General features: G+C 48.7%; 1 protein-coding gene across 6 annotated transcripts in view; it reads right to left on the bottom strand.

Annotated features, from left to right (window-relative positions):
• PLCB2 (phospholipase C beta 2) overlaps positions 1–26,227 on the bottom strand; it is a 77,003-nt gene that overhangs the window by 28,958 nt on the left and 21,818 nt on the right. For 4 of the 6 annotated variants that reach the window (XM_071808692.1, XM_065838896.2, XM_071808693.1 and 1 more), the window contains 25 exons: positions 20,953–21,093; positions 20,711–20,790; positions 20,059–20,112; positions 18,140–18,215; positions 17,440–17,540; positions 16,796–16,962; positions 16,469–16,615; positions 16,032–16,189; positions 14,002–14,084; positions 13,539–13,623; positions 12,008–12,179; positions 11,128–11,225; positions 10,300–10,396; positions 9,316–9,400; positions 8,746–8,870; positions 7,576–7,730; positions 7,000–7,164; positions 5,844–5,943; positions 5,464–5,568; positions 5,051–5,136; positions 4,858–4,954; positions 3,637–3,690; positions 2,223–2,433; positions 1,900–2,068; positions 628–704 (listed from right to left, as the gene is read on the bottom strand). In XM_071808692.1, coding sequence (XP_071664793.1) covers positions 628–704; positions 1,900–2,068; positions 2,223–2,433; positions 3,637–3,690; positions 4,858–4,954; positions 5,051–5,136; positions 5,464–5,568; positions 5,844–5,943; positions 7,000–7,164; positions 7,576–7,730; positions 8,746–8,870; positions 9,316–9,400; positions 10,300–10,396; positions 11,128–11,225; positions 12,008–12,179; positions 13,539–13,623; positions 14,002–14,084; positions 16,032–16,189; positions 16,469–16,615; positions 16,796–16,962; positions 17,440–17,540; positions 18,140–18,215; positions 20,059–20,112; positions 20,711–20,790; positions 20,953–21,093 — 2,888 coding nt within the window. Of the gene's footprint in view, positions 1–627; positions 705–1,899; positions 2,069–2,222; positions 2,434–3,636; positions 3,691–4,857; positions 4,955–5,050; positions 5,137–5,463; positions 5,569–5,843; positions 5,944–6,999; positions 7,165–7,575; positions 7,731–8,745; positions 8,871–9,315; positions 9,401–10,299; positions 10,397–11,127; positions 11,226–12,007; positions 12,180–13,538; positions 13,624–14,001; positions 14,085–16,031; positions 16,190–16,468; positions 16,616–16,795; positions 16,963–17,439; positions 17,541–18,139; positions 18,216–20,058; positions 20,113–20,710; positions 20,791–20,952; positions 21,094–23,004; positions 23,377–24,720; positions 25,280–26,227 lie in introns of all 6 variants that reach the window. The other 2 variants (XM_071808695.1, XM_071808696.1) reach the window with 2 other exon arrangements.

The following is a 26,227-nucleotide window of genomic DNA, read 5'->3' as shown; positions in this document are numbered from 1 at the left end:
GTGTTTTCCTTAGTCTTGTCTGAGTATGCTGAGCAGCTGAGAGAAACAGAAAATCTCTCTTGATGGAGGACATGGAAAGAGGAAGTTTTGCCCGACTTAGCAACTAAAGGCTGAGCGAGGATTTAACAGGCAGGAGGAATGAGCGAGGATTTTAGCTTCAGGACAACGTCACTGCAAGAACAAATGGATAACTGCCTGGCTGGCAACGGGTGAATTGATTCTGCCAGTTTATTTAACCACTGGAGCCAAGATGCTCAATTCACTTACAAGACCGAGCCAATCAGTCCCTGGAGGGGATGATGTGATGTACTGACTACAGCAGATGGAGATGACACCCAGTGACCAGCAGCCTTATTCCTGATCTTTCTGAATCAGTCAGGGCTCCTTACAGCACCACAGTGCCCGGGGTGGTGCCGCGTGGCAGGAACACTGCTCTAGAGATCACACCACTGCCCCTGTGTCAGACCCCGGGTCACGTCCCTGTGCCCCAATTTCTCACCAAAGAAATGCTTCCCTTCCCCTGTGTTCACTTGCTCTCTGTAGTACCGTACTTTGACATCTAGCAGAAGACGCTATCCCAGATGAGAGCGAGGCATTTTGACTTCGTTATTCAAACACTGAGCTTACCTTTCCGACGACTCCTTCAGCGCCTTCAGCTCAGCTGTCTGCTTCTCTCTGGCCAGCTCTGTTATCTTGGTAACTTGCTGTCCAAGGCATGAAAACAAGAACAAAACCAAACCAAGATGAGACACAGCGTGCCACCCATATCTAATTACCACCAGATTCAGCTTCATCCCTCCCTGTGCTGAATGCCAGGGCCAGCTAATCCCCGAGGTTTTGCGCAAACCCTGCACTACAGCGCCAAGTTCGGACGGGCACAGATCGCACGGTGCAGGCGGACTGACTCCCCCACGCTCCACAGCCACATCGCACACCTCCGCGTTATCTTTATGGACATGGGCTATGTGCTGCACAGTGAGAACTCAGGTTTTGGTCTCCTTTTTGTAGCCTCGCTCACTAAATCTCACAGCCTTTGACAGAGTTGTGAGACAAGGATGTTTGACTCCTTTGTCTTCTCTCTCTGGTGATAAGCATCATTTCCAGGCAAGCTAGTTCTCAAGCGGCAGGTTATTTTCCCCTCAGGGCTGGTACAGGTCAGAGCAGCCAGTCTTGTAGACAGTTTGCAAGGTGCCTGTCAAGCCAAAATGCACCAAGGAAACTAAGACTTAAGACACATGATGCAAACTCCTTTGGAAAACAATGATAGGAAAAGGCCTCCAAGCCCTGGAACCACCCTGCTTTCACTGCAACAGCCGGTACATACTGTGTTATCATTATCACCACCACCTTGTGGACCACACTGTGTCTCCAGGCATCACTGTGTCTACTGCTGGCGTTTGCTCAGGGTGGGGAGTCCGAGGTGTGGGAAACACTGAGGCACGGGTGGGACTCACTGGCAACACGCTGTGTGGACACTTGCTTTGACTTCTACTAAGTCAAACAGCGAAACACTTGCCCAGTGTCAAGAGGAATGAGCTCCAGCCCTGCTGTGGGTGCTACGGGCTGGTCCCAGGGCCCTGTTCCTCACAGGCTCTCACATGTTGGCACAGACGTGGCAATGGCAAACACCCAGTGGGTCGGTGGGGCTGTTCTGTTCCCACATGTCAAATTGGAGACCTATAAAAATATTTCTGCTGGGCTTTTATAGCTTCTAACAAATAAGCATCACTGTCTACATTCTCAATTATCTTGCATGGACCTGACAATTGCTCTGAGGGCTGTTTTCTGTCCTGGGGCCGCATTTCCAAGCTAACGTTTTAGTGAAGAACTTGTTTTTTCGGGCTGTCCCTGCAGGGACTCTCCTAGGCTACATCCTCTGCTGACATTTGCAGTCCTTACCTCTGTGGCGTGCTGCTCCTTCTTCCTTCGAATCCCATCATGGTGCTCCTCCCCCAGGTGGATGAGGTCCAGCTCCAGCCTCTCTCTCAGTTCCCAAACTCGGCTATCGATGCTTTCTGCCATTTCTACACGATTTGCATATGTACCAATGTCACCTGTTGTCACACTCCTGCAAAGCAGATAGAGCAGCTGACGCTGATACCATCCTGACCTTCCTGGCCCCCTAACCCAGGGCGATGTGGCTGCCCGCACCACTCGGAGCTTCCTTCGGAGCAGCTTTGGTTTGGGGAAGTGACTCACAGCAGACCCTGTGCTGCATTTACCTCTTCTTCTGGGTTTTCCTAGTGGGCATCATCCTTTTCTTGCCTCCATAGCAGACGGACTCTGAAAAGAGTACAGAGTATTTCTGCAGCAGCTCCTCCCTCCGTTTACTTCCTTTCCGCTCCAGCTCCCTCAGTTCCTTCTCCTGCTTCTTCAGCAGCTTCAGAAAGAGCTTCATCTGCTGCAGTTCCGCAAGGCTGGCTGTCTCAGGCTCTAAAATGCAAAAGAAAGAGAGGTCGTTTTCTCTCACCCAGCATTTCCCAACTGCTGTGATGCTTTTTGGGGTCAGACAGGCTTTTTCAGCACTTTTCCTCCCTCTTTTCAGCGTTACGTGCAGCTCAGTTCACCATCTGGAGGGATGTGGCATGGTGATGGCCAGAAGAACTGCTGCCTTTTGGTATTTTGGCAGAGGAACACAGCGGTGGTGACGGGCCAGGCCGGCTGGCTCCTGCCTTGCACCCTTTTCCACAATTCTAAGCACCCCAAAGACAGCACAGTTGTTAAGCTAGTTGGCAGCTCTAACTATAAGGGAAAAAAGCTCTGTTATTCCATTACTGGCTTTTTTTGCAAAACTAAGTTATAATGACAAGTGCTTCCACCTCTTCCAGTCTTAATGCCTGGCATTTCTTCAGTTGTGTGGAATAAATGAAAGGGGTTTTGAGGGAGACGAAAATGAGAGGGGAAGGATGCCTGTGAACTGTTGGAGAAGTTGGTATCTGGCAGTAGCAAGTCAGTCAGGTGTTATCTGTGGCAAAAAGGACACAGGGAGTTCTCTTCTCAGGGGAAGTAACTTTTTGTTTTGGCTTGGAACGTGAAAAATGAACAGAACTTGTGGGTGTGTCTGCAACACAATGCTGTGCAGGGCCAGCCCCTTCCCAAAGGCTCGGACTGAGAAAATTAAGCCTCACAGCTATTAATAAATGCAAACCTCTCAGTCAACAAGTCCAGACTCTCAAACCAGAGCCCTTTACACCTCCACAGTTTGTGATGCCTCTTTCCAGTGTACATCTTGAAAGGAAGCACAGCCAGCGGCCTCAGAGAGCCAAAGCTGGTGCAGTCCGAAGCTCTTCTGACCCACCTGTGCAGATGACAGTGGCCCAGCTTGTGCAAGGCGCAGACCATGGAAACTTCAAGCCTCCTTTCTCCCTGAGACCTGTTGTGAGCTCTGTCCCAGCCACACACCATGGCAGCGGTCAAAATGGGCAAATGGTGCCACAGGCAGGAAAACCACATCCCTGAGCCCAAAGATTCTTGGGGTTTGTCTTTAGTGCAGGCTCCAACATGCATGGTTGGGTCAGGTCTTTTTTAATTTGCAAACCAGGCTTCATCTCTATCCCAGTCAGGAACAGGGCAGAGAGGGAATAATGCAGGATGACTGGCAGGGCCTCAGCCCACGTGGACAGCACGAGCAGTTACCTGCAATCTGTGTCATTTCTGTCACAGTTTCATCCTTGGTGAAAGCTGCTGCTCCTGAAACCACAAAAGAGGTTCCTGTTTATGGTCTATCCTGGATCTTCAGATCAAAAACAGACAGTGGAGAGCTGAAGGATGTTGGTTTGAATACAAAGGAGTTAATTGAGATGCTGAGATGTTTAAGTGCTTTGATTTCTATTAGAGCAGATCTATAACTTTTTTTTTCAACTCATCTGACTGGCCAGAGTTAAGTAGGTTTTGCCCTTGTTATGTTAACGGTCTCCATATATCCTAGCAGTCAAAACACAGGACCGTGCTTCACTCCCGCTCTTGCAGAATGCCAGATGTGGCATCTGTTCACTCTGAACTTGTAAGGCATCTCATGAAGAGTTTGGTGTTCATCTCAGGTGATGAATAAAACCACTAATCTTTTAAAGCTTCTAGGTATTATACAACTGGAGACAGGTGCAAGTGCAGTTTCAAGAGATTCAGAGTTTTCAGGGGGATCTAAACATATTTAAAATGTCATAAATCAACAGTAATTTGCAGAAAGAGACTCTTGAAAAGAACAACAAAGAGATGCAGGGCAGTGAGATATTATAGGATAAAACCAAGCCAGATCTCAAAATCTTTATCTCACAAACATCCAAAATGTTCATGTCTTTGCTCAAAATCAATACCCAATCTCCAGTTTCACACTTAAGATGAGAGGCTACATCTCTGCCACAGGCCACTTCTTCTGGACAGTGGTTCCCTCTTAACTCAGGTATCTCCCAGGGAACCCTGTGCTGACTCTGGAGAGCTGAGGTCCCTCTGCCTGAGACCTCAGCAAACGGCAGGGCAGCCAGCAAACGGCAGGGCAGCCAGCAAACGGCAGGGCAGCCAGCAAACGGCAGGGCAGCCAGCAAACGGCAGGGCAGCCAGCAAACGGCAGGGCTACCCTGACACCCCCGCCCTGCCTTGGAGGGGACAGATCACGTTCAGACCAGTTGGATCTTCAGGTTGTTTCCTGGGGTTCTCAGGAGACATGTGAGACTACTCTTCTGTTGTGGAGTACAAGCACTATGCCCCTCACACTTAGGCCAGCCTGGGAGTCAGGGGATAGCTACAACTTTTGCCATTAATGACAAGCACAAGAATTTAAGTTGGTGACTTGGCCTGAGAGGTTCTGACCCAATTACCAAGGCTCATCACCCCCAGCGCTGCCTCACCCCGCAGCTTTACCTGCAGGCCCATTTGAAAGAGGAGTGCTGAATTTTCCAGTGGAGTCTGGCATCCCATTCGTCTCAGCAGGTGGGAAGTTCCTCTGTGTGCCAGGCCTCTAAAAAAAGATCAGAAATAAATCAAAATTCTATTATTTCAGGCTGAATCCACACAGCATGTTTTAAAAACAATGCCAGACCTCGGGAAAGCTTACCTCCACCGAGCCGTCTTTTAGCCTAACTGATCTCTTGTCTTGCAGACTGAAGAACTTAATGGGGTTGGAGAGAGCAATAGTCAGATCTGGAAACAAAGAGAAGGTCTTTGCTCAGATTATCAAATAACTCGTCGTACTCTGATTTTCCTTGCCTCCTGGTTTCCTTTCTGGTTTAGGACATGAAATTGTGGAGAAGGGCTATTTTGTATTTTCCACTTGTAACAAGCCTCTCCCTGACAGCAGGAAGCAAGGGGACTGTCTCCAGCCCAGTCCCACTCCGAAGTGGGGCTCCTCTATGAAGCTGAAAAGAACATACTGCTCCCAAAAACCCGAGCCAGGTTAAGACTTTCCTAATCTGCAAAGCTCCTGGACAAAGCCAGAGCTCCCACCATGAGCATCCTAACGCGTACTACCTGCCCAGGCATCAGGAACGTAGTCCTTTATCTCCAGGTACACGAACAGGGAAGGCATGGTGAGCGGCATGTTGCTTTCACTGCGGAGACAAATGTGGTGGTAGCCTGGGAACAGAGAGCAGAAGAGGATAAGCTGAGAGAATCTCTGTCCCTCCTTGTGTGTGTGCCCCAACACTAAAACAAAGTCTCTCTTTACAGAAGAGCATGGTGAATGTATTATGGAATTAAGCCAAGGCTATAACAGGATGAATTTGAAGGCTCCACTGCCTACAGGAAAGGAGATTAAGTTGCAAAACATGCAGATGTTCTTATGTTCTTTACAGCTTCCAATGGACAGGTCTCAGGGGCACAAAAGCTGAAGGAATTTCCACAACATTTACCTGAGTGCAGTGCGATCACGGGAATGACGCGATGACCAATGAACTTCCCTCCTTCCTCCCAAGCTGCGATTTTGAGAGACGCCAACTCGGGCATCATGATCTAAGGAAAAAACAGAGTAAGGCACCCGTGTCCTCACCTCTAACTCCTTCACTAAGTAGAGCTTTACTCTCTCCTCCTTCCACCGGAACAATGCCATCTCTCCATGGAAGCCACTGCCTATTTCTGCATCTTGTCATTTAAGGCCACAGTTTATGACAGACATAACTAAATTCACAGAAATGACACAAAACAGGCTTCTCAGAGGAGAGACTGCACAGGATCATAGAGGGCAGTTTACCTAAAGAAAAAATGGGGCAACAAACCCTCCAAACCACAGCTTCCGTGAAGCAATTCACCAGAGTGCGGAATGAACCTGGAAGGATGATTTAGCAAGCATGGTAACTTGGCCTCAAGGGCTCTTGTCTCCCTCCTCCCCCGTTTTCTTCTGCCATGAAATGAATTAAAAATTATTCTGGCAGGACTGAAGCCTGAAAAATGTCTTCTTAAATGAGGATAATATTTATCTACCACATCCCAAGTAGGCTGAAAATATCTGCTGCTTCACAGTGTGCTTGACAGAGATGAATTGTGTAACATGTATTTTGTAACTCACTGCAGAAAGGCCGAACATCACTGTCACTGCCTTAACTTCCCCGTACCCTGCAGCTGGATTAGTGACCACTGAATTCTTGTGGACAAACAGGGCAGTTTTCCCTCTTCCAGCACAACTGAAAACCTCCCACTGCTCCCATTACTTCTCCAGTTTGTCTGCTTCTCATCGAGAGTTTAACCACAGACATTCAGTTCCTTTCTGCTTCCTGGTGCTTGAAGTTTTCAAAGCTGATTAGTCAGTTCAGCCTGAAGTGCATCACAAATGGGAGACTTTTGATCCCTGTTGTTTCCAGAAATGTTCCCAGCTATCCCTTGTCTGTTCAGGGAAACAGTGATGGAGAGTTGTCCTGGATGCTGTTTGGTTATTATCTGAGGTGCCTGGTGTGTCTCCAGCCACGACTGAGATCTCCAGAAGGGAGCCCTTCGTTGTCCTGACCTCTCAAGAGGCAGTGCTTGTGGCAAACAGGATCTTTAAGGTTCCCCTTAAGGTTCCCCTGTTATTACCTTTTCAAAAACAAACGCCTCCTCCTTCCATACAGGGTTAATGGAATTGGCAGTGGAGGTCAGTTTGGTTCTGTATTTGCGTTTTGTGTCCCTTGGCAACCCAAACAGCTCCACTTCCACGTATGTCTTCACACTGCGGTCTGAGAGGAACTGACCAGAGAGTATCTACGAACCAGCAGAAACATAATTAGCAACTGCTGAAAGAACGAAACAGAAGAACCCCCAGGCCTTCACCCCAAAGTCATTCTCCCACCCCAAACATCTTTTCTGCTGCAGCTTCCAATCCACAATAAACTTTCCTTTTACCTTCAGCCAGGTTTCTTGCCTCAGCACTTCCTCCAATCTCCTCCCTCCCCATCACCACAGCCTTGGCTTCTTCCGTGTGGCAGATGCTAATTTTCCATTTTCATGCGATTATGATCAATTTAAAATAGCAAAAAGCCTGGGAGTTGCCATGGTAACGCTCTCCCCCAGGACTCTCCGGGTTCGTTCACTGCTAAGAACCCTACTGGGTAATGAATAGCAGGGACATAGATGCCAGTTCTAGCCGCGGTGCCAGGAACGGGCGGTACTTGCCGTGACAGACAGGGTACTCGCCACCACCACGTCAATGCGGTCCACAGAGAAGGGGTCAAACTGCTTGTCTGGACGGCGCATGAATTCATGCTTGAGCAGGTAGCCACACTGGCCGTTGAACTCAAAGAGAGCCATGTTCTGCTGCATGGGGACGTCTGCGATACAGAGGAACACAATGAGACAGGTTGCCGTGGGACCTCATCGGGTGGCTCGCGTGCTGCGGGTGAGCTGAAAGATGCTGTTCTTTCACAGAACCTGCCAGCCAAAGGCTCACAAAACCATTCCAAAAACTAATTAAGCCTCTCAGCACCCTACAGGGAAAAATATTACAGCAGCTGTTGTAAGAAAGGTAAGTGGTTTACTTATGATTGCACCATAAGTCTTGGGTAGAACTAAATTAAAACCCCTTTAAGAAGTACCCGCTATTTTGAGGTGTGAAGTAAATAGTTGTCTGAATCCTTCCACTCCTTCTCCCTTTCATTTTGGGCCTCCGAGTCCACCTGCTCCCCTGCCACTTCTCTTGAGAACAGTCTTGTGGTTTCTGCACCTGTCTGCCATCCTCTTCATAACCCTCATCTCTCATTCCCTTTTAAAGTTGCTTCTTTTTTCCCCTCTCCTACTGACCCTACAGCTAGTCTCCTACACTCTCTATACGTAAGACACCTCTCTGAGGAAGGAAAAAGGGCAAAAGAACAATATTCTCTGGAGGCTTTTCTTTCCTTCACATGCTGGTTATGGAGCAAGAAGGTCCTTTTTCCCTGTTCAGATCGAAATACTGGAAAATAAGAGCAATGACAAGCCAGTCCCGGAACCAGATGGAGCCCTGCCTGCTGCCTTGTGAAACAGGACACAACTCAGGGGGAGCAGGAGCTTCTGATGCATCCGTGCACATGACCTAGTCTGACATCACGCTGCAGGGATGACAGCAAGTCCGTGTATGTGTGCATGCACAAGTGTGTCAGACCCGCACCCCGGACACTGCGTGCGAGGTCTGTGCAGGGCCTAGAGAAGCGCTTTTGGTCTGCGGGAGATGGAGTCAAAGCAGAACAGCGCTCTGGGAGAAGGCACACAGAATAATCGCCTTCAGGGAACCGGCAGTGACAGAAGAGACAGAGAACACAAGCACACGGCCTCACCCGCTCGCAGGCTGGAGGACAATGTGACACTCACCCATGGTCTGGAAGTTGAGTGCCACCATCTGACAGCCGACGTTCCAGAACATCTGGGGCATGTAATTAGAGGAGTCCATCCGGGTGCCTTTGGGGTAAATCCGGCTCATCTGTCGCTTGTTGTATCTGCAGTTGCTCTATCGGAAACAAGTCTGGAGCATTCTTTGTGTACCCTGGGGCTAGCTCTCATATTCAGATTATGAATATTGTTTAAGCTCTGCTACCAAATGCTCAGAGCCTTCCAGACAAGAAGTAAGTGAGGCCCTTGCAACAAGAAGCTGCTTCTCCATCCCCTTTCCACTGAAGGGCAAGCATCTGGCAGCCCTGCATTCACTACAGCAGGATGCACCCTGTCGAGAGTCTCTGTCAAGAGTCCCCAAGCCCCCCCAGAAGATCCCATGGCCCACCTCCACACTACACATCTCTGATGGAAAGTTTACCAGGTCCTGAAACCAGGAGCCAGCTGGCTATGGCTCTGTGATTCTACACACCTCTGCCTCACCCAGGCTCCAGCTTAGCTCCCAAACTCCATACAACCAGCTATGTCGGACAAAGTTTGCCCAAAGGATACTCTACGAACTGCACAGGGAACTTGGTTAGCAGATCATAAGCCTTCAGCTCCGTGAAGGAAGAGATGACGTAACTCCGGTTCTTCTCTACGAGTAAGATAAAAAAGCATTTAGAAGGAAGGCATGACCAGCCCCTCTTTTGTGTGAGGACTGAAGGACCCAAGAAGCACTTGGCCTGTTTACCACTTTCTCCCAGGTATCATTTTCTATCAAGACAATTTGCCTTTCTCTGGTCTCTTGAAAAGGGATGAAGAACAATACTCCATAAAAGGTGATTTATGTTTACCTGAGAGACAACGGTTGTGCACTACAAGACAGGAACTGCATGGACAACAGACAGGACTGGCTTGCAAAGTTTAAATGGCAAGAAGTTGGCCCGTCTCTTTCTGGATTTCACTGACTTTTAGAGAATAACTCTGTCTAGAGTTTTAGTTCCAAGTGAATCCAAAGATTCAAAGATCTTGCACGATTTTTTTTATTTTGTTGAGTTTCCTGTTCTTCACTCCCCTTGATTTTTCTTTTCTTTCTTTCATCAGTCAAACCAGCTCACTCAAAGTCAGACCCAAACGAGGGAACTGTTTAGAGGAACCTGTTGTGTATAAAGAAATCACACCCCTTTTCAGTGCTTCAGGTGTTTCTGTTCAATCATCATGGAAGAGGAAGGCCAGTCACATACACTAAGAAAAGCTGGGCTCAACCCTGCCCTGCAAAGCAGCAAATCAAGGCCACAGAGACGTCACCGGCCTCTGGGCTGTCTCTTTCCATCCTCACTTGTACAACTGGGAGCAGCATCTGACTTATCCCTGTCTTCTCCTTACCAATTCCTCACCACAGGGACGAAGGCAGAAGGGAAGTGTTTGAGACCACGCACATATTGTGGGAGAGAGAGAACACAACAGAAAATGGAGAACAGCAGCATCTGAAAGCACTGTACTCCTGTTCAAATGGAAACACTTGGGATTCTGAAAGGACTGAGTTTGACTTACGGGCAGAGACTTCGAAGGAGTCAAATTTGATGGGCTGTATGTAATTAACCAGGCTGGACATCTCTTCGTATGCTGTCACTTCCAAACCAGCAGTGCCCTGAGCAGAAAACAAAACCCAAGACAAGGTAAACGAAGAGTCTTTTCCTAGAGACAAACCAAAACACAGCTCGGCTTCACTAGGGCCGAGCTCTGGCGGCTGCCCTGGCCAGAGCACACCAGTTTCTTGGACTTGCTGGTCCTACGGTTACACTGTGGGCAGCGCAGCCAGGGGCACAGTTTCTAGGTAGCTTGGCAAAAACTGGAACTGAGGCACGCGGAGAGGGATCAGTGTGTAAGAAGCCCAGGACCTCCTTAACCTCTGAAAGCACAGAGTCTGGGACACACCCAGGACACTGTTTTCCCTCCTCTCTGAGTGACACTGAGGAGATGGAAATGGATCTATTTATTCAAGGGAATGCTGATCTCCTCCTTTCCAATTCAGCAGCAGTACTTCATGTTTCAGTAACAACTTTTATCAGACTGAGGCTGAGCCTCTCCAAACCCCCTGAAGGCACAGAGTTATCATGCAGAATATCAAAGGCAGAGTCAGCAATAATAACCCTTCTGCCATACTCTCTAAGCTTGCTGCATAATTTCTCTTATTCAGTTTCTCCTGCAAAAGTTTTATTGCATGGGGGAAGGAAAGTCCCCGACTGGTCACAGCACGTTCATTCCCCTTGGCATTTTGGGTTCATCTCTATTCAATATGGTGAGGCCCCAGAGGAAATGAGAGGTCAGAAGAAAACAAAACAAAACCCAGAAAAGGAACAGAAACAACAGCGACAGCACCTCATCTGACTGCATCTTCTTAAGCTCCTCTTCGTCCAGGTTTCCCACAAGTTCATCCTCTTCCTCTGGTTCCTCTTCAGCCACATCACCTGCCCAGACTAAGCACACAGGGGCACATGTCAGCTGCACAGCGAGACAAGGCATTGCCGACTGTCAGCAATGAAGAGCTCTGCCAAACCTCACCATCAAGTCATGCAGGAGCACCAAGTGGCAGAATCATACCATTTTATTAGCCAAATCCAAATTTGAACTAGCACACTCAAGAGGCCACAGGCTCCCATCACACCCCAAGAGTGATAATCACAGTGCTGATTTCCCAAAGCTCACACACTTCTGCGGGAATAAATGTCCATTTCCAGGTGCTCTGTAGAGGCACTCGCCTTGTCTTCATCTGCCTTCATGTGCTCCTACCATGATAGGGGCTGAAAATTCCCTGTTCTTCCCTGAGCCCAAGAGGTGACAGCCTTGAGACTGGAGGAGGGGAGGAGAGAGGGGCTGAAGGTTCTACAAACCTCCAAGAACCTTGTGGCGACGAACAAGGCCATCGTACATTTGTGGTTATCAGAGAGCTACAAGCAGGAAAAGTTCCCCACCCTTCCATCAAAGCAATAGCCAGTGTGTATCAATGAACTACCAGCTCATGCTGCCGTACACCTCAGAGCAGACAAAGAGCTGCTGATGGGCTTTTCTGGCGGGAATAAAGTGTTTGAAAAAATTCTGAAGACTTAGTTTCTCTTCCAAGCTCATACTGCTTCTGGAGATAACTGAGTTAATGACCAGTACCAGCTCGCCTCCAGCTGGTATTGGGTGATTTGGAAGGTCTCCGGTGGACCAGACTCGCTCATCTAGCCGTACTGGTCCCATTTCCCTTCAGACATACCAGTATCTTCAGCATCCGGAGGGCTTGGCTGCTCGACGATTTCCGGTTCAACATTCCTCCCTTTCTTCAAAGAGTTCTGCCTCTTCCCAGATACAGACTGCTTCTTTTTGTTCTTAATCAGGATCTTCCCTAAGAGATCCTTCGGACTTGGCAGAGGAACTCCTGGCTTCAGCTGCAACAAATAAACGTCATACTGAATTTTCATTGCGAAGACAGAATTCAAATACTCATCTCTCCTGTTCCTCCCAGCACCGTTCCTCTGGCCCTTTGCTGGTACATGGACACAGCTCTCACCCACTGTCTACTTGAACTTCTCCATCTGCCAGCATATCCCACTATATCCATGCCATTTTTCCTAGGACTTCACCTTCAGTTTCAGAGCAGCATTTTGCACCTCTCAGCCCTCCCATGCTCTGCTGCCTGCACAGGTCACGCTGTTCCCAGCCACCCATCCTGCAGCACAGCAAAAAAAACATCTCCATGTCCCGAAGCCATCCACACGCCCCTGGCTTTCACATTCCGCCTACTCCCTCATTATCCCAGAGCCTCAGTCCCAGATCAGCACTCAGGCCACATTTAAACACTTTGCCTGCAGCAGATTTGAAAAAAAAAAAAGATCCCAGTAGGTGGCTCAAGACAAGGATGTGTGACTCAGCCCCTGCTTCTCGACCTACGCTCCCTGTACAGATAGCAACAGGCCTGTTCATAACACACCCCCTCCTGTTTCTCCCTGTTGCCTGGACAAGGGTCTGGACAGTGGGCAACTGCTGATTTGCTCCCTGCTTCCTTTCAGCTCTTCTTGTGATCTCGGTGCTTGAAAACAGACGCTTGGGCTGGGTGTCTCAGCTCCCCGTTCCACCACTGATCCCAAGGAACTGCCTCACGCTTTGTGGAACACAGACACTTCCTGTTAGTTGTCAATCAGCATCTGCTCAGAAGGCGGCGGGAGCAGCAGTGTGCCTGGGGATCACCAAAGCTGTCCCTGTGTCCACAGAAACACAGGCTTGCACAAGGAAGCTGCTGACGAAGGTGAAGTGGATGGGGAGCTTTACTGAGCTCCTCTGAGCACCACGCAATGCACGACACCGACCTGCCGCCCTCTGCCTGGAAGGGAGGGACTATCCCCAGCCTGGTAGCAGGAACGGAGAAGCATTGCTAGGAAGAGCCTGAAGCGCTGCTAAGCTCTTGTTCCTGTTTCTTTCCAAATCAAGAGCTGGCAGACAGCTCTGAAACAGTACTGTGTACAAAAATACACTGGCCCATCTTGGTACAACTGGTATGCTTTTGTTACCCAGAGCTCAGCTTCCAAAGTCACCCAAGTCACACAGCATTAAATAAAAGCAGAGTCAGGCAAGGGCTCAGGAAAACCTCTGTGACTGAGAGGTCTTCCATCCATTTGCTATGTTGCTCACCACTATGAACAGTTTTCTTTTTCACTGTCCTTGTAACTGCTGTGCCATCTCCTAGCACCAGAGTGACTGTTTTTCCATCAAGAGCTCTCCACTAGCCTCCTGCCCCAACTTCCGCTTACCGGGAATTTTTCCAGCGGCTCTGTCAGCAGCATATCTCCAAAAATGGTTCGGCAGTACTCGGCCATCTTCGCCTGCTGCTTGGGCCTATGGAACAAAGAGATCAAGCAGGAGTGAACAGGAGAACACATGCCCAAATCCAGAGCTCGGCAAGAGCAACTGTCTCAAGATTGCTGTACTCTACCCACCTCTTGCCGTCGCTCAGACTGCTGTGCAGATCTTTAAGTCCCATCTCGGACTTATTCCCATCTGTTCATACTCTCCTATCCTGAGCTAAAAGGCTGCACACCTGTGGTCACTCTCACTCCGCAGCCTGTTGCTCACACTTCAGCTCTGACCCACCTCCCATTGCTTCAGAAATCTCAATCGGTGTTTTGTTTCAGCTCAGGCACTCACTGAAAACCCAGTGGCCCTTTCTGCTCTGGACAACAGAGAACACGATTCTGCCAGTCACCAGATACTCACGAGTCCACGTGGTTCTCAAAGGACAGGATGACAGGGTAGAGAGATGTTTTAAAAGCACTTTCTGCAATGGCCTCAATGGCATCCTAAAGGAGAGGCAATGGGCAGAGAAAAGGTCAGTGCTCATTAATTAATAACAGAGCCACGTGGCTGACCTCCCACTGAACCCACCCCAAACTGGTCACTGCCGGGAGCTTCTTTCAAGGAACTAACCTCCTCCCACTCAGAAGGGAATAACTGCCTCATCTTTTTCATACCCGCCTGGATTTCCAGCTCCAGAGGATAAAACATGCAGCTAAATTCAATAGCTTGCATAAGAAATGAAACAGAAGAGGTAAGAATATGAGGTTTTATTTTACTTACATTGTTCAGTGTACACATGAACGAATGTGAAAGCATTTGCCAGAGAGGAAAGCCACTGCCACGAGCACTTTTAATTGGTAGAGAAAGGGGTGTGCAGCACCAGGTCAAACTGCTTGACCCCTATTTCTACCTGCCCCTGAACCTGTCCAATCTTCTGTCATTTCACCTGCTCACAAAACCCTTCTGTCTAGCAACAGAGAAAACCAAGATGTTCAGTAACCAGCAGTGCTGACATTTCAAACACAAATACCATGGAAACGTTCTCAGCATTACTGATGTAAGAAAAAATAATCACGTTTTTCCCAAGCCCCTGTTAAACTGCCACAAAATTTCCCCTATTTTCTTTTCTGGTGCTGCTAACTGACATGGTAAACAAGCGTCATTGACTCCTTTGCCATGACAGTCCCCTGCGCCCCCCAAATCCTGGTCCAGCCATGACCTTAGCACGAGGGAGGCTGCCACAGCCGCTCCTGCACAGACCACCTGCACTTCCTATCACAGAAACACACAAGGTTCAGAGGAGCTGAAAAAGCTACCAAAAGGCCACAGGCAATGGTAGAAAAGGGAGAGGTGTGGAGGGGAAGATCTGCACATCACAGAAAACTAAAACCTGGGCACACGCTGTGTTAACAGGTTATAATTTCCTTGAGGTACAGTCACGTGCTTCAGCAGAACTCTGCAATTAGAGCAGCTACAGCTGGCATTATTTCTCCTGTCTGCAGTGAAGCGCTGTGCAAAAGCAGCAGTGGTACTACAGGATCTGGGAAATCACTGACACCGGATATGACAATACCTCTCATCTTAAGGATTGCTTCTCCCCGCCCCCCTCCAAATATTTTAGTAATAGTGAAGTGTGGGAACTGGGAGGGAGATATGAAGAAGAATAAACAGCTTTAAATAGAATCTAAAGTGCCTCTGCCCGCTGGCAGCAGCTGTGTTAGAGAGTGCAGAAAAATATAAGTGTGATGCACTGATTTGTAACCTGCAAACTGTTTGTAACTTCTGTGGTTACGTGCCCTACATTTCCAAGGGAGACGCAGGCTCCGCACTGTGCTGCTGACGCCTGGGAGCTGAGTCCCCGGGGCCGCTGTCTGCCCAGCGAGCCAGAGGGCAACTGCTCCACGGAACACATTCCACACACTCGTGTAATCACACAGTAACTGAAACCTGCTCCTCCAAAGCTACACCGCGTGAGGCTGTGAGCCACGGAAACCTGCTGCAGGCCACTTAGAACATAAACTCACGTTAGCCACTGGTTTTCCAAAAGCCATCTTATTTCTTTTTCCGAGCTGCATCCACCCATAAATCCACCATCCTTGTGCACCTTTCTGCCCCTATATCCATCTGCTGCACAGCCCTGTGTATGCAGGCACATCTACTCTATCATCTCTCCATCAGCTCTACCTGACTGTCCACATTTCCCTCATTCAGTCATCTTCCTCCAGCTAACCACCTCCCTTCTCGACCTCCCACTCCAAAAATGTACACAAACGCCAACCTATTGCAGATTTGTTCATCTTTCATACCATCTACACATTCATTCCCTTGTCATCTCACCATCAATCTTTTCTGCTCAAACACCTTTGCCCTCAGCCAGGCTCCTCAAACAGAAACCAGTCTAAAACCGAGCAGGGGAAAACAAGTTTGGAGAAAACTCCTCCTTTTTGTACCTTGAAGAGGATCTCAGTTGTCATGGTGAACCCGTGAGTGATGATGGGCTCCTCATCCGGGGGACGGCCCTTCCAGCAGTCCAGCTCCACGCAGCGGCAGCCAGCCAGCAGCGTCTGCCGATACATTTCGGGAGAGGAGATACCGGAGAACTGACCAGCTGCAGAACAGCAAACAGAGGGAGGCTCAACATCAGCTCTTCACACAGGACAGGAGCCACAGAACTCTCTGCCACCCTTGAGCAGGTGAACGTGGCAGACTGACAAGACGTTTTTGGTTACAGGGTCACATTTCTTCTTCCTACACAGCATTTAAGTGCCAAGCTCCTCGAGGTGAGTGCAGCCCTCGGCCCTCCAAACTTCAGGGCAGATGCACCTGCCCGACTGTAGGTTCATTCACGCCCCGGGTGGTGGTACACACGTGTTGGAACTGCCCCTACCTGTTAAATATGTGTTGTGTGATGAATTGATGAAGTAGTGTGAGAGTGGCTGGGTCATGTCCTGGTACAGCATCAATTTGTCCAGTGCTATGACATTGTTCTCAGGGCCACAGAGAAACCAGACCATCCCCTCCGGAGACAACTGCCCTACACGGAAAACAAAGCTGTTAACGTAACAGTTTGGAAACAAAATGGTTCTGGCACATCTTTGCTGGTGCACTGAAACACAGCGACTTGGGAGATCTGGGCCAATTGCTCCAGAAGGTGCAAGAATCTCTGCTATTTCCATGCTAGCTATAGCAAGACCTTGGGCTCAACAAGACTCACCCCTCTGGATGTTGATCCCGCTGGGCTCATACTTCTCTATCAGGCTCTGCACCTGCTCAGGTTTGGCTGGCGGGAAAAGGATGTCATTGAGGCGAGAGTCCCGCTGCTTCTTGTTGATAAACTTTGCCAAGTGCTCCTTGGTCATGTAGGGCTTTGCTTTTAAATGGCTGAGGTGAGAGAATGACAGAGGAACAGGGGTAAGGCCTGTGCGTTACCCAGAACTGGATTTCAGACCACACTGAATCGCTTGCCCTGTGAAATCAAGCCCAATTCAGAAGTCACAGATTTATCTACATGTGAAAGAAAGGTCACTGACTACGTGTGAGGATCCATGGTTCACACACTGTACATGGCCTCGTTTGCCACAAGCAGCATCCCACTGGCATGATCCAGTGCTGACCTGGACTCAGCCCTCTGGATGGGGACAGTAAAGAGTCCCTGCAGCACAGTGAGGTCTCATCCTTTTTATTCCTTTTTATTCAGGCAGCGAGTGACAGCGTTCGGTGCACCGGCACTGCTTTGTGACCTGGTTTCCTGTTCTTCTAAGGCCTAAGACCAGATAAACCACATAGTGTAAAATCCCCTCGCCACTCTTTTTCGCCACAAGAGATCAAGTTCTCTGCTGTGGCTTGAAGGAAACTTACTGTGAGGTAAATATCTCATCAATCTCAGGCCGTGGACACAGATTCATGAGGAAAGTTTTATACACTGTCTCGGGGAAGTCCTCTGGGTTGATGGCATCATTCTGGGAATGAAATAAAGACATGACAGGATCACAAACCCACTACAGCTTCCGCCTCTCCATCAACACCCACAGCTCAGCACTTCTTTGTGACAATGTAAGCGACTGGAACATCTGGCAAGGTGTTCAGGAAGGAGCAGAGGGAGTGGAGAGGCACAATGCCCTGTTTCAGGACGGACAGTTATTTAAACTGCCCCTTGGTGCCTCTTGTGCGATGGTATAAAGCTGAAGCGTGGTGCAGTGGCAGGAGCTGTCAGAGGCCTGAGCCGTGCTCAGCGGGTCGGCAGAAGTGCCAACATTAACCGTCACATCTGCTGCTTCAAGGAGCAGACAGTGAAGCAGGTGGAAGGGAACCTGCTGCTTCTTGTGCCGTGGAGTGCAAGGGCTGGAGCCGCGAGCATTTCTGCAATACAAGCAGTGAGGACTGATCTTAGCGGCCTTACGGTTAAGGTATAGCAGCTAGTGGTAAGGAAAAGGTTTCACAGCAACTGAGAGACTCTGGGCTGATGGTTTTTTTCACAGCCAAGGCCATCACAGCCAGGGTAGGTAAAAAGATTATTGTCAAACTAGTGAGACCTTTGGCTACCTAGCAAAACCCTTACCTTGCCCTTTGGAAGATGACAAGCGCTTAATGCTGCTTCCACCCTCTTCCTGTCTGCAGGAAACATCTGAAAAATACTGACCAGACACAGAAAAAAGAAATCACCCTAATGTAAGAGGAGTGAAACTGGAAAGCCTGGCCTTGGGTGGCTGCTTAAAGCAACCTCTTGGCTGTACTATGGAATAGTAACGATAAGTCAAGTCTCCCCAGCTTTCAGAATATCCCAGCCAGCAGGCAGGAGCTCTGCTCTGCGGATAGATTTACAAGTCAGCTCTATTAACCTCCTGGCATCTCAGGTGCTCACAGCCAAAAACGGGGAACACAAAGAGCCAAATGTGTTGACAGGTGGGAAAGCGGCCAGCGGGAGCTGCAGCAGCCGTATGCAAACTCGGTGCATACTGGTTCCCAAGTGCCCTTTGCAAGGCAAAAACTGCAGCACCCTTGTTCTGATTCAAAAGGGACTGAAATGACTGAAGAGAAAGGCAGGTGCTCAGTGGAATTTTCAGAATTCAGACACAGAGTTTTGAAAGCCTTACATATACCTGGAGATACTGAATATTTTTATAAACCTGGCTCTTAATCTGGGCCACTTAATGGTCTAATGTTTTACACAATAAAGCACTTTTACCACTCTGCAAGAAAGCCAGACCAGGGCATTAGAGAGAGTTACAGCCTGTACTAGATATTTTTTCTAGCTTATTTCAGAAGAACAAGCTGTTTTCTCTCTGTAGTAATGCTACCTTGCTTGCATTTTAAAGATCAATTCAAAGTACGCTTCCCTAGTGTGAGTTATTCATTACAGACCTATACATTTTTAAAAGCCCTTCGATGAATTACACTGGTTTCTGGCAGAATGAAATTCTGCTGGTTGGTGGTTCAGAAAACAAATAACAAAAGATGTTTATTGTTGAACAATGATCAACCATCCAGGAGCGCATTTAGTCAGCACAGACTTAATCTAGAATTGTTATGCAATATACCACGCAGCAGGCAGCGTATTTATTACAGGTGATTAGCGCTCGCCTCTTGAGATGCTATAAACACAGCATAAACCTAGAGGCAGAGCGGTTCAAACCTTCCCAGTGAACACCCACAGGTGCACTACCTGTAGGTCCTTATTCTTAAAACAAAAGATAATTTAGGCACCGGAAAGGGAATTCAACACGGCAGTGCAGCCTTTTGTCATTCTACGAGCTGAATCGGGACGGAGGAGCCATAGGATCAGCCACGGAGTGATTTTACTAGGGAAGACACTGACTGACACAAAATCAATTCTAGATTCATGCCATGCAGTGCAGGGGAGAAGTAATAGGCCGGTTTATGCTTTGGCAAAGTAGCCTTGGCTTATTCAGGCAGCAGTCCTGGGGACAGCGAAGGGCACATCTCCCCTGTTGTGTACGCACTGGCCCAGAGGCCTGGCCACAGAGCCTGTTTCCCTCTCACGCACATCCAGCGCAAACACTGAGGGCAGCGGGGTTACACCCGCGGGGAACGAGCAAAAGCAATGAACCCTGCTTCAGGCTGGCCGGAGAGTCAAGCAAAAAGTTCTCCAAACACAAAACTCCATATATGAAAGGTAAAATAAGTCCTACACCCACCTTTCAATTCAGGTTTGAAAACAATCTGTGATCGGAATTTTAGCAAAGTTGCTTGGTTTTGTTGATCATTTCTTGGCAACAGCCAGGAAGCGAAATCCATGGCTGTTGAAGGCAATTTCTTGCTGTAGATGAAGGCCAGACTCAAATTATGTCCAGGCCCTTCCTTGGGAGGAACGCAGGTGCAGCCTGAATCCCGAGAGAATGATCTCTGCCTCGGCTGCACAAGGAGCAGGCGGCTGGAGCCACTGGGCAGCCAAGCTCTTGGCAGCTGCTCTGCCTTTCCTCTGACTGAGCACACGACAAAACTAAACACCATACTCACTTCCTGACGGGGATCTTTCCCTCTGCATTAAGCTGCATCTTGAGCTTCACCAGGCTGTCAAAAAAAGATTATGAAAATGTACTTGTACACTCTGAGGTCCTGTGAAGTAAGGGGAAAGAAAAAACAGGCAACTGGGAAAACAATCTAACAGTTAACTGAAAGTCAGGGTCATACAGACCATCAGCTTAACCTCAGATGGAACCTGTTCCTGTTCCTTGGGAAGGAGAAACAGGTAAATTACAAGATCTTAGATACCAGAAAGATTCCTCCGAAACATGATACATACGTAAGAGAACGATATCCCCTATTATTTAGCATTCCTCAGTGATCCCAGGCTGCTGCCAACCAAACAGTATTACAGAGCCAAGAAAAAGAGGCAGCACTTTGTAGGGGTGAGTGCTGTGGGACACACTTGAGGCTCAGAATTGCAGTTTAATAGCACAGGTGCGTTTGACGGCTCAAGCACTGCTGTGCCACTCAGTCGTCGTGCAGCATATGGCCCAACCGCCAAGCCCTGCCCAGGAGCTGACCCAGCACTTGTTTCGGAGGCTGCCAAAGGACCAGGATGCCAAGATGCCTTCTCTTTCTAGTACAGATAGAAAGGGCAGGATGTGAATGTTTCGGGGAACAAAGTCTGTCAGAAATCACTTACATTTTCTCTAGGAAGGTGTACCGAGAAGCGTTGTACGTGAGGGGATTCCGAACGATGGCCATAATATCCTCAGCCCAGCTCTGGGAACAAACACACAAGGCAGAGGCGGTTGGGCGTTATGGAACTGCACAGAGTACACAGAACATCCTGTGTTCCCTGCCTTCCCCTCTTCTTTCCTGCTCCCCGTTAGCACCCCAATCCTTACTGTTTCCCAGTGCCTCCTCGCCCTCAGCACCCAATACCTTGCCAACATTCTCCTTGTAGGACACAAAGTTATGGAAAGTGAGGTCCACCATGTCAGGGCCAGACACAACAGTCAGAGTCTTAAGCAGGAAGGTGCTGTGAGGGTAATCCAAGTTAAAAACCTCCCGGAGCTTCTGGCACTGCGAAGGAAACAGAACAGACAGGGATGAAGGAAGAATGAGGCAAACCACACCTAAAAAGGACAGCACCCAATCCAAACATTGACCCAAATTCACAGCAAGCTTTGCAAGAGCTGCAAAATTGTTTAATGTGATCTTCCTTTCCTTGGCTTTCCTTATTTGTCATTGTTGTTCTGGAGCCTACATGACCCGGATCTTCCACAGACAAAAGCCTGGTGGCTAACGTCGCAGCCCAAACATGCCATTTTGGTCTTTGGGCTGATCTTAGAGACAATCCTTCTGAAACTTCAGCCTGAGCCTGCAGACAAGGAGGTGAGTATTCAGCCTGCTCACACCAGAGCTGCATAACAAGCTTATTGCATTTGTCACAACATATACCAAGAAAGTCTTTCACATTAGTGTGATGCCTTCTGCTGTAACCTCCTCCACCACCAGAAAGACATTGCTCAGGACGCAGAAGGTCTACCAGCTTTAGACCTGCTGACTGGAAGGATGGGCTCTCTCCCTCCAGTCACATTTTCTGCTAGCTGTCAGTTGCTAGAAGTGGATTTTTCCATCGCACTTGCAGTATCCTACAGCGATGGCTCACCAGAGATTGGTTTTGTTAAGTGTAAGGCTCATCCGATTAGTCATACTTGGATTTCATCACCATATGAAAGTATTTATAGAATCCCATTAAATTATTTAGCATTTTCTGCATTCCTACATAAGGCTTCACTAAGCCAAGGTAACCTGTAGTTGTACTGACAGTTGCTACTTCAAATGAAAGGATAATATTCCCACATCCTGGAATAAAGCACAGCAATTCATTATCTAAAGCGCAGGATAAATCCGTATCAAAGCAAACAGGGAGGCTGCGAGAGCACCTGCTCCTCCAGAAACTAAGGGCAAAGTTCCTCCTCTGGGATTGTTGGCAGAGCAGGTCAGACTCCCAGTGGAATCTCAGAGCCAGAATCGGAGCTCTCGCTGGATGCACAAACCTACAGTTGGACACACGGCCGAGTTACCGCGTTTCAACAAGGTACAACACCAGTAACACCTTAACACGGTAGATATCACGTTAACTTCAGCCAAAGAAGTTTTGGCTAAATGACTCTCTGTTTGCTATAAACTTAAAGAACGTACAAAGTTGTGCAGCTCGTGTTTGGTGACTTGTTAAGCTGCTACTAACTGGAGAATGTCTGAATCTGTGCTAGCTGAAGCAAACAAAGCCCCTGACCTTAGACTTCCATAGACCTCAGTTTAGCCCAAACCAACCAAAACCCCCTATATGCAACCATCTGTTTGCATCCTGGTGTGAGCCACATGGAAACAAATTCATCTCTGCCCTGGAATTTTCTCTTTATGTTTGGACCACAATAGTGGGAACTCCAAAGCAGCTCAGCCCCAGGCATTCTTACACATCTGCTCATGTCACATACAGAGCTGCGTATGTATTTTAGAAGGCACTCTGCAGACTTTTTCCACTGCATTTTTCCAAATTTCTGGAGCATTTGCAGCTTTGACACATCTGTAGCAAACAGGCATCTCTAGGAAAACCAGGCTGGGCTGGATTATAGCTCAGGATCACCTGACTGCTGCCTTTCACTTGACAAGAGCAGCTCTCCACAGCAGTAACTTCGAAACCTGCATAATCCAAGAGCATTTGGAGGGAAAGAAGAGGGAAGCCAGTCAGCCACCCAGAAGATTTGCCTATTTTCTAATAGTTCAGAAACTTCCAAAATGCCTCATTTTTGCTCCATGAACAATTGTCCTTCACAGAAGTGAGCAGCACCCACATACCCACACCTCCTTTCCATGCTCAGAGCATCTTCTTCATGGAGCTTAACTTTTCATTGCAAGTGTTAGGATTTGAACTTCAAATTCTAACTTCATCTTGCAAACCCACTGGCATTTGTTCAGCTTCCTTACCTCCAGTGTTGTAAATCAGACGAAGCTAAGACAATAGAGAACTTGTGGTTTACGCTGAACTCATTTCCTGTATTTGTTACAAACGGGCTCCTCCCAGCCCTTCCTTCTCTGCAAGCTGGTGTGGCTGGGCTCTCCAGCAGATGTTTCTGTTCAGGCCCTGGCCCCAGCAAGCTGACATCAGAGCATCTGCCAGATAAAGCTGCCACACGCTGTGCTCGGTAACGGCCTGATATCTGATCACCTTCTCAGGAGCTGGTCACGGTCAGCCGCAGCCCGTGCAGCTTTTCGTATGCCATACCCTTGAGCAGCAGCAACTTCTGACACCTCCTCGCACCTCAGTGAGGCTGACAGCTTCATTATGTGAGAGGGAAACTGCAGCAGGGAGAGGAACGGATGATCTCGTTAGGGATCTAAATTGGGTCATATTTTCCCAGCAACTGACTTCCTGCCAGGCCTTCAGCAAGTCACCCGCTCGCTGTGTGCTGCCGACTTTACGTGGGGATGATCTCCCTCCCGGGATAAATGCAGCAATGTTGGCGTGACACTGAGCGAAGACGGCAAGAGAGGCCCAGTGACGGCATCCAAAAGCACTGAATGTGATGCCACGCCTTGGCTCTTTCATAGCCTGTGCTCCTTTAGCACCTTGTACTGCAGTTTTGCTACGTCATTACTTAGTGTCACGTTGCAGGCGGCCATAAAGGAAAAATAGGAATTGCTACGTGAAAAGCAGGACAACCACATTAGCCATGCAAATCAGAAGGGAAACATGCTTAGCAAATCCACTTAAAACAGCCCCAAACAAACAGAAAGCAACCCGCCGGCAGAGCGGCTCAAACGGATCCAGCTTGCATTTCACTTCCCACCCTCCTCATTTCCCCAAACCCTCAGCTGTACAAACCACATTCATAGTCCAGAGAAAAGCAAATACTCATGCAAATATAAACAAAGAGCCAGGCCTGATGCAAGAGACAGAGACAGACAGTCCTTTCCCTACTTGAAATGGGACACGGCCCCACAACAGCCGGGATTTGCCACAGCTGCACGCACGGACTACACTCGGACAACTCTGTATCTCCATGAAATGTGCTTACTGATACAGAGCTTGGGGTATTAGATGACAGGACTTGACACAAGTCTTGTCTTTAGAGAAGAAAGATCTTGCTTGGTTGCCAGAAGGGAAAGGCAGCACCAAGGCCATTCAAACACCTTTGGCTCTGCAGGTAACACTTCCGTCCTCGTTAGCAGCACTGCTCCGTCCTGGATCCAGCAACAAGACCAGCCTGTCTCTGCCCAAGCATCTCAGCAAGACGAGGCAGAAGACGACACGCAGAAGCAGCACCCTCAGCTCTCCTCGCTGTCTGATCCAAAGGAACCAGAAAATGCAGCGCCACACAGATTCACGTGTCACAGAATAACCCACAGCATTCTGGAACTGAGCAGGAACAGACTGCGAGGGAGAGCTGCAGACTGGGCATCCGCAGTAACTGCTGTCCCTGTGGTCTAAGAGCTCGTGCTGCAGGAAGATGGAAGAGGCAGAAGGGCCCAGCATGGCAAAAGGCCAATATTGAGATGTTACTGTTTACTCGCTTGGCCCCTGCTCCACTATTTATAAATCCTTTGCAAACCACAGGCTTCTACCCGCTCTTCTCTTGCATGCACACCTATCAGTTTGTCTCCATGCAGTTTCTTGTGATCATTCTTTTATTTGAACATCACCTTTGTTTAGTTCCATCCTGTGCCGGTGCACGTTGCTGAATCCACAGCGTAGGGCTGAGATGATGCTCAGTCCCCCGAGCTGCCGCCATCCCCTGCGGCGCAGAGCGACTGACCCCACACAGCGTGTTCAGAGTCCGCGGCTCCGCTCCGAGCACACTGCCGACGCTCCCTGCATTGGTGGTGCCGCCACGCTACTCGTCCTACTTCTTCATCTCAACATACAACCTGGGGAATACCTTGATATATTGCTCTCCCTTGTGCATGTTCAGAGTCTGCATCTCTGGGTTCAGTAACGACAAAATGCACGTGGAGGATGAAACTGTTTCATCATCCTGACAGTCAGAAAATACAACTTCTGTTTTCATGAAAAATTATGCTTGTTTCAAAGCCAATGCCTGCTGCCACGTCTAAACAAACCCCGAGATGAAGCCAACAGCCCAGCAGTCTGGCCTAAAACATCATGTATTTTGGTCCTAATTATTTCATTTTCTATCAGTGTTCTGGGGTCTTGGTGCATCAGAATAAAACAAAATGGAGCAGCCGTTATTGTTCCTCATTGCTGAAAGGAAAACAGAATTACATTGTAAATAACATCTTGATCTGCTTCGGCATGCTGCTGAACTACATTCAATAGCTTTTTATCTTGTCTCATTTACATTGAGTTCCTGCTAATTCTTATCTTTATTACTCTTGAACATGTGCCAAAGTTCATTCTGCCCTGTCTCTCCAAAAAGATTTCCATGGAGAAAAAACACCGCAGAACACTGAGTAGCTCTCAAAGAAAACAGAGCAAAGAGGGTGGGAAGAGAAAATCTGCACATGCATAGGAGAGGTCACAGGAGGACTGCAGGGTTGTGTGCATTCTTATGTGTGAATAAGGCGCAGGGCAACAGCTCGGGAGGGCAGAGGAGAGTCTCTGCTCAGCTCCAGGAATCGTTTCCTTCTGGGGCAAACTGCAGGGGCCCTTCTCGTTTGGAGGTGGCTCCTATGGCTGCCAGCCCTTGGTGACATGTCCCTTTTTCAGTGCCACACGGGTTGGGCACTTGCCTATCTACTCCCTAACAGCGACAGTGCAGGAAGGGGGTTCCACCCATCCCTGCCTCCCCGCCGGCGGGCAGAGCTGTGCCCTGCGCTGCCAAGGGAGCGCCCGTGACGGCAGGGCTTTCACAAGCGCCTTTCTGCGTGGGCGCTTTGGTGTTATTCTTCTTGTAAAGAAAACCCCAAACCGCTTGCCTAGCAGCGGTGAGAAAACGTTACTGAAAGCGGGCAACTCCCAACATCCACAGCACAACCACCCATTAGCAGGAGACTCGTTTCACCTCCATCGGTCGGAAAAACTCCGGGCACGTTCCACCCTCAATACAGCATGAGCCGCAGCCAAAAAGTGCACAGCACCTTGCAGAGGGAAGCAGTAGTGCAGAAGCTCCCAAAAAAGCACCTTTGACCTTGGAAACTCCTTCAGTCGTATTCAGCGTGAGAACCAGCTCCTAAGCTCTGCCTGACAGAA

Source organism: Patagioenas fasciata, chromosome 5, assembly GCF_037038585.1.
Source record: "Patagioenas fasciata isolate bPatFas1 chromosome 5, bPatFas1.hap1, whole genome shotgun sequence".
Lineage (NCBI taxonomy): Eukaryota > Metazoa > Chordata > Aves > Columbiformes > Columbidae > Patagioenas > Patagioenas fasciata.
Note: the sequence above shows the minus strand (reverse complement) of the source record. Positions and strands in the feature narration are given on the sequence as shown.